The 13,837-nt window shown below is 42.0% G+C and overlaps 1 protein-coding gene across 11 annotated transcripts in view; it reads left to right on the top strand.

Annotated features, from left to right (window-relative positions):
- Positions 1–13,837, top strand: part of LOC108926675 (CUGBP Elav-like family member 2) — a 140,559-nt gene that overhangs the window by 111,901 nt on the left and 14,821 nt on the right. For 10 of the 11 annotated variants that reach the window (XM_029251839.1, XM_029251838.1, XM_029251837.1 and 7 more), the window contains 4 exons: positions 1,093–1,227; positions 4,842–4,921; positions 9,922–10,083; positions 10,936–10,999. In XM_029251839.1, coding sequence (XP_029107672.1) covers positions 1,093–1,227; positions 4,842–4,921; positions 9,922–10,083; positions 10,936–10,999 — 441 coding nt within the window. The remainder of the gene's footprint in view (positions 1–1,092; positions 1,228–4,841; positions 4,922–9,921; positions 10,084–10,935; positions 11,000–13,837) is intronic. The other variant, XM_029251846.1, reaches the window with a different exon arrangement.

The raw sequence follows: 13,837 nt of genomic DNA, 5'->3' as shown, positions 1-13,837 counted from the left end.
GACAATATTGACCATTATATCTACATTTTTTTTTTCTTTTAGCTGATGCTTTTTTCCAAAATAACTTAGTGTTAAGATTACAATTCTCACAAGCTTACAATTATTTACCCATTTATATAGTTGGGTAGTTTTACTGGAGCAATTTTTCTCAAGGTAAGTACCTTGGTCAAGGGTAATAGAGTAGGAGGTGAGGATCGGACCTGCGACCTTTAGATCTAACAGCAGCATCTCTAACCACTGCGCTACCGGCTATCCCCAGAAAGTGATATCTGATCACTTTCTGCCGTCTTCAGTATCTACACTATCAATAAAACAGAAATCATCTTTTTTTTTTTGTGGTTTGGATTCTGTAATCTGTAAGAATATAGCTATAAAATATATATGTCTGGACAACGTTTGTGTCTTTGAAAATACATTGCTCACCCGTGGGCAGTACGGTGGCACAGCGAGTAGCGCTACTGTCTCACAGTGCCTGGGTGGTGCGAGAGAACGTGGGTTCGATCCCCAGTCAGTCTGTGTGGACTTTGCATGTTCTTTTTGTGTCTGTGAGGGTTTCCTCCCACAGTCCAAAGACATGCTGTTCAGGTTCCCCCATAGTGTGCGAGTGACACAGAGAGAGTGTGTTTCACGTGGATGGATGAGTGACCCATTGTAAGTAGTGTATCTGGCAGTCTAAGTCACCTTGGTGAATAAGGTGTGTGGGCTGGTAACACTACATAGTATCCATTGTTAGGCACTTTGGAGAAAAGCGTCTGCTAAGTAAATAAACGTAAACGTTTGTAACACAAGGAGCCAGTGTACTGAGCTACAGAGCTTGCTGTGTGACATTCACTTGTGGCAGAAACATGGGTCCATGATGGAAAGAACATGTTTTTGTTGCCAGAGTCACACAGAGCCAGCTAGGCACCCCATTGAAAAGGACTTGTTGTACTGGGAGTGTGAGGAGAGAGGACAAGGTGCCATGATGAGGTGGGGATGGGCAAAGGGTAGGGGCACCAGCAGAGGTAGGAGAGGCTAGTTTGTTGTGGTACTGAGCAGTGGACAATGTTTCCTTTATCTTCCTTTACTTCATTATCACTCCTTTTCATCCAGCTGTGGAAGACAGAAAATTGTTCATTGGAATGGTGTCAAAGAAGTGCAACGAGAATGACATCAGGGTGATGTTCTCTGCGTTCGGGCAGATCGAGGAGTGCCGGATCCTCCGTGGGCCAGATGGGCTAAGCAGAGGTGAGAGCGCCCGTGAATCAGCACCCTTATTCACAAGCCCTTCCCCTCCCACCATTCTAGCCCCACCCCTGTGCTGAGCCCCGCCCCCCCACAAAGCCTGTTTTGCTGCCGTCACCCACCCAGCGGGGTCCGCAGAGGAGGTCCGGGGGGGGTCATCATGGCAGGTCAAGACGGGACTGGCAGTAGTACCAGCACTACACTGCTGTGGTTCACCCTCCTTTCTAATTGCTTCCAGTTTCCTTCTAGTTGTAGATGTAGACATGATCAATGTAAGAACACTTTCTCTTTCTTCTTTTTACTCTCTCTATTTGACTTGCATGCACACTGGTTTCTGACCTCTGTGAGACACCACTAGCTTAGAGACAGCCAGGTTGTGACTGGTCCCAGGGATCCATGATGGTGTTGCCCTGGCGACCCAAAATGTTGAGCCCCCAGCATGGAGCTCCCCCACCCGTATGCAGGAATGGGACAGGTGCAGCTTTGAGAGAAGGGAAAATAAAAGCGCTCCTAATACTATCTGTCAGACCCCCACAGGGCCTCTGCTATTTTTAAACCTCCTCTCAGACACCAAAAGCGCAAAGATGTCAGCCTCCCCTCGTCTGTCCTGGTGTGAAAGTGACGGCTCTGTTCCTGTCACTCGGGCTATGCTGCTGCTGCTGCTGCTCTTGTGTTTCTCTGGTTGTTGCTCTTGTTGTTTTTGTTGTTGTTGTTGCTTTTCTCTGTGTCCTTCCTTGTCTGCTTGCTGTCCAGCCACGCTGTTGTCCCTCGTTCCCCCACTTCCTCCCAGCATCATCTAGACTATCCTCCACATTCCCAGCATCCCCTCTGCCATCCTCTGCTCCTCTTCTCCTGTAGGTCCTTTCTTTTGTGCTCATGAATATTTGACTGGTGCAGCTCATCCCCTGAGTTAGCAGCATCCTCAGGGGGAAAGGAGAGAGATCTATTTAAGGACATTTCAGAGGGAGAAAATTCCATTTCCAGAAAATGGAGAGCAAAACACAATCTAGCAGATAAAAGGATCATGGGAAAGGCAAGGCTGCAGCACTTGCAGACACTGACAAATAGGCCTCGGAGTCCTTCAAGTGGGCCAGCCGTTCATCCCTGTTGGCCCAGAACTCTGGCCCAACCCCCTTCCAGTACTGAACAGCACTATCAATCAGGCCACGCTTCTCCTACCTGCTATTAATGAAATGTGGAGCAGTTCACATGTGGGCACAGCGGGCCTGGGGACCTACCCTACTTTTATCTGAGGATGGCACTCGTGGTCCCGGCTGGAGCGCCACCGCAGTCCCCCCTCTGCCGAATAAAGCAGGAGCAGAAAAATATTTCACAGGAAGCCAGGCACTGTTTTGCACTTTGGCCAACTAATTGAAAAAGTTAGTTTCTTAAAAAAAGATCTCATGCGTCAAGCAAATGGGTCACTGCAGATAAGGTTTCCTGCTGAGGGCAAACCTTATGCAGTTATTTCCTTGTTTAAAGAAATATTTAAATATGGCAGCAGGTGGTGTAGCAGTTAAAGCTACTGCCTTGTACTCAAAGAAACTGGGTACAACACCCACCTCCTGCCATAGTTTTATTAAGGTAATTAACCTTGATTGATACATTAAAATTACCTAGCTGGATAAATGGCTAAATTGGTGTAGGTAGCTTAACACTGTAAGTCACTTTGAAGGAAAGTATCAGCTAAATAAATATGTAATGTAAATATGTAAAATGTGAATATAAAGTGTTAAATTCTCTAAAGGAAGTTCAGTGTAAATTTCCTTCCATTATAGTTTGCATTGCTGTTAACTATACTCTCAATACTGTAGTTGGAGTATGAACCCTGGTCTAAATACAGAAAGAGGGTCATGGATTCAGATGTGAATGGACTCCACTGAAGCAGCTTTGTTCTTGTCAGTCCAGACTGAAGAACTATGGAGGAAGTCACATTCTCTCCTCTCCCTCTTCTCTCTTCTCACTTTTCTCATCTCGCTCTTTCTGCCTCTGCTCAGGTTCCTGCTATGTGTTTCACTTGACACTCTAGTCATGGCTTGTTGATCTAGCAGCTCCTGTCTGCTCCCATGTATAGCCACGCACCAGTAACATAACTCTGTGTGTACACCTCTTCAGATGCCACCGCACCCCTGTTAAGCCTTTTCCTGCCTCCTTCATATTTTGTTTATTTATAGGGGCTGCAGTCAGTAATACCCATTAGAAGATTTGGTTCATGTTGTATGGCAAAGTACACTGGGTCCTCAACAGTTTTGACCGGAAGTCTGTTTGTAAATCCAGTCACTATTTTGCAGTCAGTAGAAGTTTAACATCCCTCTATTTATTCACAAGTTCGGTTTTTTTTTAATTGCATCTGTTGTTCGTGGTATGCAGGGTTGCTGCGTTCCAGAGCCTATCCTGGAAACGTAGGGTATGAGACAGGGAGCACTGTGGATGGGATGGCAGTCTGTCACAGGACTTTTATATTGTATTTTATTAACTTGCAATGGCACATACAATGTTGAACACAACAGCATCTGGCTACTTTGTTAGCTTTTTTTTCTCTATGCAATCAATAAAAGTGCAATAATGGAGATGTACCTTGATTTATTCACTGGATGGGTTCTTTAAAAGTATAGCTAAAATAAATAAAATACACTAAATATTTTTCACTTCAAAGTACATTGAAATTAAAACTAACTGAAAGTATAAATGCATCATCTCCACAAATCTCTCTCTAATGCTGAATGTTGTCCGTCAGATATGTCAGCTTTTTACAGATCACCAACACAGGAGTACCAGACACAACCTGGAAATGAGTTGCATTAATCCCTCTCACATGCCTACTTTGTTTGGGTGTGTGTGTTTTTTTTTTTTTTTTTTTTTTCCTGCCAGCTAATGGCTGCATGTTGAAGCATTGTTTGCTCTGCAACAAATTTAAAAAATAGACAGGTGAGGATTGTTCAGTAGAAAACAATTAAAAATAAACAAAAAAATGTACCTGCACAAATGTGTAACTCGAACGGTTATAAAACGAGGACCCAGTGTAGTTTTCGTGGCCAATATTACTTGGAGGCCCACAGTCAGCCCTGTTCTGGATGGTTTCAGTCTGTGCCATCTTAGTGGGAATGGACTGGATCCCTAGCTGCTCACCAGCACCAGGAATGCTCTGAAGGCCATCATGTTGTACACCAATTGAAGGAGCAGAACCCTATCAGTTTTTGACAAACCAGTCTATGTTTCGGTCCTCCCCCCTTTCAGCAGGCAATGAAACGGGCTCCATTTGCCAGGCTTGGGTGTTCTGGGTGTAAAGCTGCCAGGAAACAGCAGTGAACATCAGTGTAAACGGAGGACCTTCCTCCTCATACAGCAGAAGGAAGGCTGAGAGTCTCCTTGCTGTTGTGTACGTTGTCACTGGAGCTCCGCTAGATGAACACGTCCAGGCTGGAGTGGGAGGGAAAAGAGCTCTTGTTGATGTTCTTTGTACTGCCTGCTGTGAATAGTGTTGTCTCCTTGTGGATTCGTTCTCTGTGCAATCTCGTGTTTTGGGGTTTATAACAACGATGTGTCCAACCCTCTTGTCTTGTTCTGTTTTTTTTCTTGTCTCTCCTCCTGCTCCTCTCCTGTTGTCCCCCCTACAGGCTGTGCGTTTGTCACGTTTTCTACCAGGGCTATGGCACAGAATGCAATCAAAGCCATGCATCAGTCACAGACCATGGAGGTACTGTACCCTCGGCCCTCTTTTCTTTTTTCCCCATCTCTCCTCACATTCTCTTTCATTCTTTCTCTGTTGCATCTGTGTCCTGGAATCAGTGGTGCAAAATAGCCACAGCCTTTCAATCAGTCCCAAGTTACTCCAAATACATTTACTCACATTGCAACCAGTAGTGGGGAAAAAAAAATCAAACAAGATGTTGTTCTGTTCTCTCTTCTCTCTCTCTCGTGCTCTTTCTCTCTCTGTCTCACATCACTGTTGTTGAAACAACCTGGTTTCCTGATTTAGAGGCTTCTGCAAACAGCTGAGATTCCCAATTATTACAGCTATTGTCAAATTGGGTTGGGCCTCAGTCGGAGAGAAATAGCTTGGAAATGTTAACCATAAAAACTCCTGAGACTAGGCTTTCATGCTATCAGAGATGTTTTCTGGACACAGAGATCTAACAGGTGGTCCAGCTCACAGGATTCATTGATAGAAACTCCTTCCCTCGATATGACGACAAATCAGGCCCAAATGACTGCCTTCTAAGCGACCCTGTTTGTATAAATTAAAATAACCCCTAATTATTTAGACAGTCTTGGCTTCTGTTAAAAGGTTTGAGCCTCTGTGTGAAAGTACAAGAAGACGGTGAAATTTTTGTACCATATGCTGCCCTTCCCACCCAAACTGTATGACAAACCCAATAAACATCAGACTCCCTTGAGAACAAGTGTTTTATTTATTCTGCTTCGAACATTTACAGGCAAATATTACACTGAAAACATAATTTTTTCCTTTCTCAGATGTGGGGGCTATGGCTAAGGGCAAGAAAATGGTCACATCTTTCTGCATTGTTCATGTTCCCATTTGGCAATTTAATATGTAATTTCTTTGGGCAAAATGGGCATCCCTGAATTCTATGGCTTGCATTGTCTATTAGTTTTTCTGTTAGTCTTTTGTTTTCTGTTCGTAGTATTGGATGGAAGCTACATATTGAACACTTCACCAGCAAAATGCAAAAAGCAAGGCTTAAATTCTGTTAAACAGCAAGTTAACAGTGGATGTGTTGTGGGGATCTGAAACTGCTGGGGGGTTGTTTAGGAGAGCCTGTGAATTATGCATGAGACTTAGCGGTATGTTTACTGTGTCGACTGTGTTTAAGCTGTGTCACTTTAATTTGGCTATTAATTTTATTCATGTGTTTGAGGAATGATTTGCTGGATTTTATGCAGAGCCATCTTCTCAAGTTACATTTTGCAGAGAGAGACATGATGTGGGGCCATGTGGCTGTCAGACTTCATTAATGACAGACTAGATTTTGACACACAGTTTCAACTGTAATTTTCACAAGACAAGAACTGAGTCCTGTTTTCTCTGGAAGCTTTCTTCCTGCTTCCCACAAATGTTGTGTTTTATTTGTTCTACTTGGTAGATTATGACATCTTTTTGCCTTTGAAAGTGAGTGGTGAAAACTATCTATAGCTTGACTTTCACTATTCAGACTGCATCTATCAAAATAGCATAGCACATGCAAGGAATTTGATGTGTTCAGTGCTCTTTAAAACACATGTAACAGCAAAAAAATAATGGAGTAAGAATAAAGTAGCAAAGCTTGAAGATAATGCAATAATGCTATATAAATAGTAAAATTATTTACAGGGATGTTAATGAATATATCTCAGTACAATGAGCGCAGAGGTGGAAAGAGGTGGTCATAATGCCAAATACAAACAGGTGTGGTCAGTGACGCTTCAGTGAAAAGTCTTAACTGCAGTCTGTTAGTTTAGGTGCTGGATGCCGACAGTGGAATCTGAACGTTCATTCAAGTGTCTTTATGGATTATGGTGGGCACTTCAAATGTTGATAACTGACACTGATAGAGGTTTAAAGTTATTTTTGCGCCTTGTTTGAGACATGATGGCCCTGTATCGCTGCCTAGAAGGAGGGATTGGAACATGTGATGGAATGGGTGGGAAGGGTTTGTGGCTATCTTGCCCTTTTTCACAATCTGTGTTCCTGAAACTGCACAGATAAAATTCTAAAGATTGTTTTGATGGTTGATTAAGGTTAGACTTAATTAACCTTGGACAAGTTTAATATCTGTCTGTTAAAGCTGATGTTAGACATATATCCAGTCCAGTTCTCCTCTTGTTGTGTGTGTCTGATCTACAGGTCCACATGACTAAAGCAGAACAGGTACCAGTCTCCCATGGCGTGTGCTGGCCAATCCTTCCACAGTCATGAGTTTTTTGAATATGGCTAACTCTGCCAGGGATGAGTGGCATCCCTCAATTAACAGACACTGATGCTTTCTGGCACATTGAGAGAACCTTTGTGCTCACCTGATTTTAATTTCGAATTGCCAAGATGAATTTGGAGATGTTGGAGAGAATCCAGAAATAAACAGCTGAGTTCAACCTGAAATCTGTGTTTACTGTTGGAAGAGGAGTCATTGTTTTGGTTGTCCAGTCCTCCACTGGCTTTCACTGTATGCAGCAAACTGAGAGTTGTACCTAAGAAACCAATGAGAAAAGACCTATATATTGCTCAGAATCCATGTTTGATTGATTTGGTTTCATTGTGTCATGTCTGTTTGCAACAGAAATTGTATGATTTAGACTAGCAAAGCTGACACACCACTAAAACTGTACATAATACAGGGTCTTTGTTACAAATGTTTGCATTGTGAATTTTTGAAGATACAAAAATAAATAAAATTTTAATTCTTGCAGCACATTGTTTATGATAGATATGTCTGAGTCTCCCCAGCAAATAAAGTGGGGTTAATCTCTATTATTATACTTTAAATGGTTACAGATAATAAGGCAAAGTGGCCAGATGCTGATGAATGTTTCACATATTGTTTCAAGTCAATAAAAGACAAATGTTTTTTTTTTTTCTAGATAGGCTCTAGAACATAGCTACTCTGCGTAGATGACCAGTGGGTGAAAATGAAATGTCTTACTTTTTTCTTTAATTGTACCTTTAACTGAGGTTTTTACAGAACTTAACCTCTGAAGGAATTGACATCTTTTATTAGGTTTTTCACTGTGATTTAGTGGTTGGAGTTACAAACAAATCAACGTATTAACAGGCTTCATGATGCAGTTGTGTCTGTAAGTTGAAGACCTAGTGTATACCACCATCACCAGTTTCAAACTACTGAAATACCTCTTTGTACCACTTACTGCCGGTGGTTTGTATATCACTGAATACTGTCGTGTAATGCTGTCTGCTGGAGCTGGATGCTGCCAGCCACTCCACAGATATGATGATGTACTACAGGTAACCATTTCAATCTGGAGAAATGTCAGGCAAAGTAATGAGATATTTAACAGAGTGATGGCCATCTCCTTGGGGTATGAAGACAGAAACAGACCCAACTGATTGACACATCTGATTTTTTTCATTCTTTTCACTTGACAAAAAAGAATAGTGCACTGAGAAATGCATAAACATCTCGAAGCTGCTTATTTCCAGACTCAACCCAACAGTTAAGGAGGTTTTTTAGTCATTAAACTGCGTGATGCTAAATTTGAGACAATGCTTAAAAGCATATTAATAATCCAGGTATAGATCAGTTGGCATGATCTAACATTGTTTTAATTACACTACATGTGCCTGTCAGTTGTGTGTTCGATGATGTCATTCTGGCTTTCACCTCTTAATTTGCTTAAGGTAAAGCTTTTTCTTTCTAGGAATGAGTTTAGGTTGACCTGAGGACCTACCATCATAGCTTACTTTGTGTTGCATGCAGTAAATATATTTATTGTGATTTCCAAACTCCTGGAGCATCTGCGTTGGGCGCATTTGCATTTATTCACTAACTATGATTGTTAGCGACTCGCCTGGCTGCGCCAAAATTGTTTCCATGAGCTGATAAGTCTAGATGTACAGTGCTGGAAGTCAGACTAGTACTTGGTGTGGTGTTAGATAAGTGTGTTTGTGTGTGTGAGAGAATCTTAACAAAACTGATAAATGATGCTGGATACCTCCTCCTGTGTCATATCTTACATTTTATATTCATATATTTACATTTTCTCATTTAGCTGACGCTTTTCTCCAAAGTGACTTCCAATGTTAAGGTATTTAGTTATACACCCATTTATACAGCTGGGTAATTGTACTGGAGCAGTTTAGGGTAAGTTCCTTGCTCAAGGTTATTACAGCTGGAGGTGAGATTCAAACCTTTGTGTCCAACGGCAACAACTTTAACCACTGTGCTGATAACTGACATACTTTCACATCCTCCTAAATCTTCACTTGTATGTTGCATGTAAATATGCGCAACACTTCACATCACATGCCCTGTAACATAAGGGAACAACGTGGGCTGTTTCCATACTCTTGAGCAGTCTAAAAGGGCATTTGGTTGCGTGGTTTGGTTAATACTCTCCCCTTGTAGTTAAAGGGCCCAGGTAGTACCCTTAAAGATCAGCTTACCTGTTCTGACATGATAAAGTCCAAATTGTACAGCTCTAAATAATTGAGTAGCCTAACCCCCTGACTCTGTCTTATACATTTCACCACAATATCTCACTCCAGTCCCAGTCATATACACCAGCCTCTGTAGTTGTGCCTTCCCTTCTAAGTCATGACAGTGTACCACCATCACCGAAAGGCTGACACACTGGTGTTTTGTACCTCTCCTGTCATAGTGTGGGGAGGTGTGCCCAGTTAACGCTTTCCTGGCACAGTATGCAGTATGCTTATAGCACCCAAGCAGTGCTGCGGAGTGGCTCGGACTACGCTATGGCTCAGCTACACCGAAAGGCTTTGATGCTCATCTGCCAGAGCTGCTTGTGCTCTCCCGGTTCATACTGGGATGATGAAATAGCGTGATAATTGAGGAAATGGCTCTCTTCAGAGAAACACAGCTCCCAAAGTAGGAATGAGAAAGTCCTCTTTTACAAGAGGGGGCACCGTGTCTTCCACGCTCTTCTTTACTGTGCGTGTGCCGAACTGTGTATCCATAAACTGATGGCTCCTTCTCATCTCCCCCAACTCCCCACCCTACCCCACAGGGCTGCTCATCGCCCATCGTGGTGAAGTTCGCCGACACACAGAAAGACAAGGAGCAGCGGCGTCTGCAGCAGCAGCTCGCCCAGCAGATGCAGCAGCTCAACAGCGCCACCACCTGGGGGAACCTGACAGGCCTAGGTGGCCTGACCCCCCAGTATCTGGCAGTAAGGAACCCCACCTCAGTCATCGTATCATTCTCTACATACTGCAGCCCCTCCAGTGTGGTGCAGTCAGGCTGCATCCTAAGCTCTGCTCTGCCCCCATGAACCCCTTTTGTCACAAACTACCTTCTCCTCTCCACTGCGTAGCCCACAGCTCTTTGGTGGTACAGAAATCTGTTCAAATAAAGCGACTCTCTGCCACTGGTGTTGTAGTTAAGCTATATTGCTGCCTGTTAAGCCTCTTTAATAGAGAGACATATTGATGTTATTTTAATGTTTACCAACACGCAATTTTTAGTGCCCTGTTGATCTCTCATGAAGCTATTTTTTTATACAGAGGAGGCAGTATAGCCCCCATTTGGTGCCATTAAGCATGTGCACTTTTAACAGGTCTAAATCAGCATAGTGTAGCACTAACAGTGATCAACTGACTGCAGTACTGTTCTGATTTAGACCTGTTAAAAGTGCAAATGCTTTATGGCACCAAATGGGGACATTCAGTGTAGTTGAACTGTGTACAGTGGCACCAGGTGGTCTAGTAGCTAGTGTCCAAAGACTCAAAGCACTCCACCCCCCCATTGAAGAAGCAACTGTGGCTTAAATTTAAAAGCCATCACATTTAAGTAGCCAGTGAAGAAATGCCGCACTTCCACACACCTGCTGTGACGGTGTCAAGACTTGGGAAAACATAAGATCACTTGCGTTACTTTTGAAGATATCGGTCAATGTTTGTGTTTGCACACACCCCACTGTAGGTGTTACAGTATATATGCAGCATGCATTCCTATTCACCAGCTTTTCACCTTGTTTAAATGACGATGTTGCTAACCCGGTACTCTTTTTCTCACTCCACAGCTGCTCCAACAAGCCACCTCCTCCAGTAACTTAGGAGCCTTCAGTGGCATTCAGCAGATGGCAGGTGAGTCCGATCTCGTACCCTCATCTCCGCGAGCCCAGCTCTTAACTCACGTAGAGAGTCCTGCACACACTTTGCCCGGAGCCCCAAAAGCCCAGCTGCAGTATCGTTCTGTTGTCCTCTTCTTTTGGTAGATTAGACGGGCATACAGGTTTGAAATGAAGAAATGGTCAAGGTAATGTGTTGAACAGTAACTAGGCGGAGGACAGCTCAATGATGTGTTGCTGTCTTGTATGTATGTCAGTATATCACTATATCCATTTTGCAAAGCCATACAATATTTCAGAATTTACACTTGGCCTGTGTGTGTGACTCCAGGATAATTCTTTGTGTGTAATCACAGCTGTCTTTTGAGTGCAGATAAGAGGAGGGGCAAAGAACTTGTTTTGCAGTTTTAAATAAAAGGTCGTATCTATTAATATCCCAAACATGCAAATTCAGTGTAAGTATTCATTATACACATGCATGCATAAATAACATTTTCTTGCCTTCCTAGCAGTTATTTTAATATTTCACACTCGCTGTCACTGCTGTTGTTACACTTGCTGAATTGTGGTGAACTCAGAGTACAACTGAGGCTGGTAATGTATTTCCACTAGGGTTGGGGTGCCATGATTGAGGATTTGACTGAATGCTCTGTACACCTCAAATCACATTAAACTGAACACATTTGTTGAGAACAGTTGCATTAAGCCAAATTAAATTGTAGTGAACAGTTGCAGCTGGATTTATGATAATAAAATATCCCCCCTTTATTTGGACAATTAAATGGAACATAATAATCCAGTATTTTTAGGATTTATAGTTCTCAGTTTTTTCAGTGACTAAAAAATTATTTGCTCATTAACTGGAACTTTACTAAATTTTAAAAGCAGTTACAGAAAAACACTTTTTTTAATAGAAACATCTTTTCACTATTAGCGTACAGTTACTTATTGATTTGAGACCAATTTGGGTTAACACAACTTAAAATGATAGCAAGTTCTTAAGTTACACTGTTGATTTAACATAATTTGAATTATGTGGTCTATTGAATGAAGATACAACTCAGAAGAGTGTTATCTGCTCAGTTACAGTGAGAGACAGCATGGGGCCACAAGGACAAGGGATATCTTACCACTTTCTTGCTATGTACAGAGCATATAAAAGTCAGCTGTGGTGTTCCTCAGTACCTCAGTTCAGCTGTCAAGCAGTTTTTGCTTTATCAGACTTTCAGTTTGATAAGTTCAGAATTTTAATTAGCAGAATATTACGGGAAATTTTAAATGCTGAAGTTGATGAAATGGAAAACATAAAAGGGTTAAATATGCTGTGATGATTAATCGCTACCTGTATAGTTCACTATCAGCCACACAATTGTGAATGGACCATAGCCCAGTACAAACATTGCCATCCGACTTTGTGGGCCATGTCAACGTCTTGCACCCGGGTTCTGACTTAATTTCTAGCTTTGGTCCTGACTCGATAACTGTTTGTCATGCTAAACATGACGAGAACAAATAACAGCTTTTAGGTCCCTCCATAAAATATTTAAAACAGGATGTCTGTTGTCACTGATGATGTGTTCTTGGGAATGAAAAGTTACTTCACTGGCTTGAGTTTAAAGGTAAGTTGATGGTCCTTCACTCCAAAGTAGAAGTTTATTATAGGAAACTGTTATAAATTTGTGTCAGTTTCTCTCTGCTGGAGAAAAGCAATTAAAACATACTTGATGCTGAAATTTTACTGTAACCAGTAGTGCAATTATTATTAATGTTTATTTAAATTACATGTTCATCCAAAACCATTTGCAAGGATAAGTTAATGCAAGATTGGTAAAACAGTACCGTCTACCTTCTTGCTGCCCAACACTGCCCCACACGGGCTTTTGGGAAGATGTTTTTGTAAGTTTTCAGTTGAAACTGGAACAGTAACCAGTGAGGTTAGACTGCCCCACCTGTGACCAGACAGTACACCAGTAGGAAGCTGGGACATGAAGGGAAGAGTGTGTGTTCAATCTGCGTAGAGCAGAGCATACCACTGTTTTATTCTCAGCCCTCAACCATGTGTTGGGTTCTTCTACTTCAGATTCATACCACAACAAAATAAACACTTGAGTTTGACTTGAGCATTCATGCTCTTATCCTTGCAAACATTATTAGGAGTGCTATTGGAGGTTCTGGCAGTAACTAAGGAATTAAGATATGAAGTGGCTTCATAGAGGCAGCTGCTTGGAATGTGCGTATGTATGTGTGAATTTGTGCTTGCAGTGTGTGACTGCTGGCGACAAATAGGGATTTTGTGCATTTATGAGGATTGTTGTGTGTAGAGAGAAATTGGAGTGGTTATGAAGAGCCTTGTCTGGAAAGCTGTGACCTGTGGACCTTAACCGCATGGCTGCCATATTTAATTGAAAATGAGGTTGGGTTTGGAAGACAGTGATTTTCTAATATACACAATTAAGTGGGCTATAAATACAGCGCACACGCATCCTGTAACACTCCGATACCAAGTATGAAGCTACCATACAGAAACATACCTGGCACATTGTGTTATTGTCATCTCATTTCAGAGGCTTGAAAAGTGTATTAGTGCATGGGGTAACTATATACTGTATAACATGTTGTTTTATTTGGCACATAACTAGATGAGATGTAAATTTGAAGAAAAATTATGGTTTTGTTGAGATTTCCAGATTTTGTTGCAGCTGCCAGCTATGGTTTATCTGTGGAATGTTAACAAGTCAAGCTATGGTTTTCGCAAGAGCTCCTTTTGGCTTCCTGGGCTTTTTGCAGCAGCTAACATTGACATTGTGGTTATCCAACTAGCATTACATCACTTTATTACTAATGCTCAAGGGGA

This window comes from Scleropages formosus, chromosome 5 (genome assembly GCF_900964775.1).
Source record: "Scleropages formosus chromosome 5, fSclFor1.1, whole genome shotgun sequence".
Classification (NCBI taxonomy): domain Eukaryota; kingdom Metazoa; phylum Chordata; class Actinopteri; order Osteoglossiformes; family Osteoglossidae; genus Scleropages; species Scleropages formosus.
This window is presented reverse-complemented; position numbering and strand designations above follow the sequence as displayed.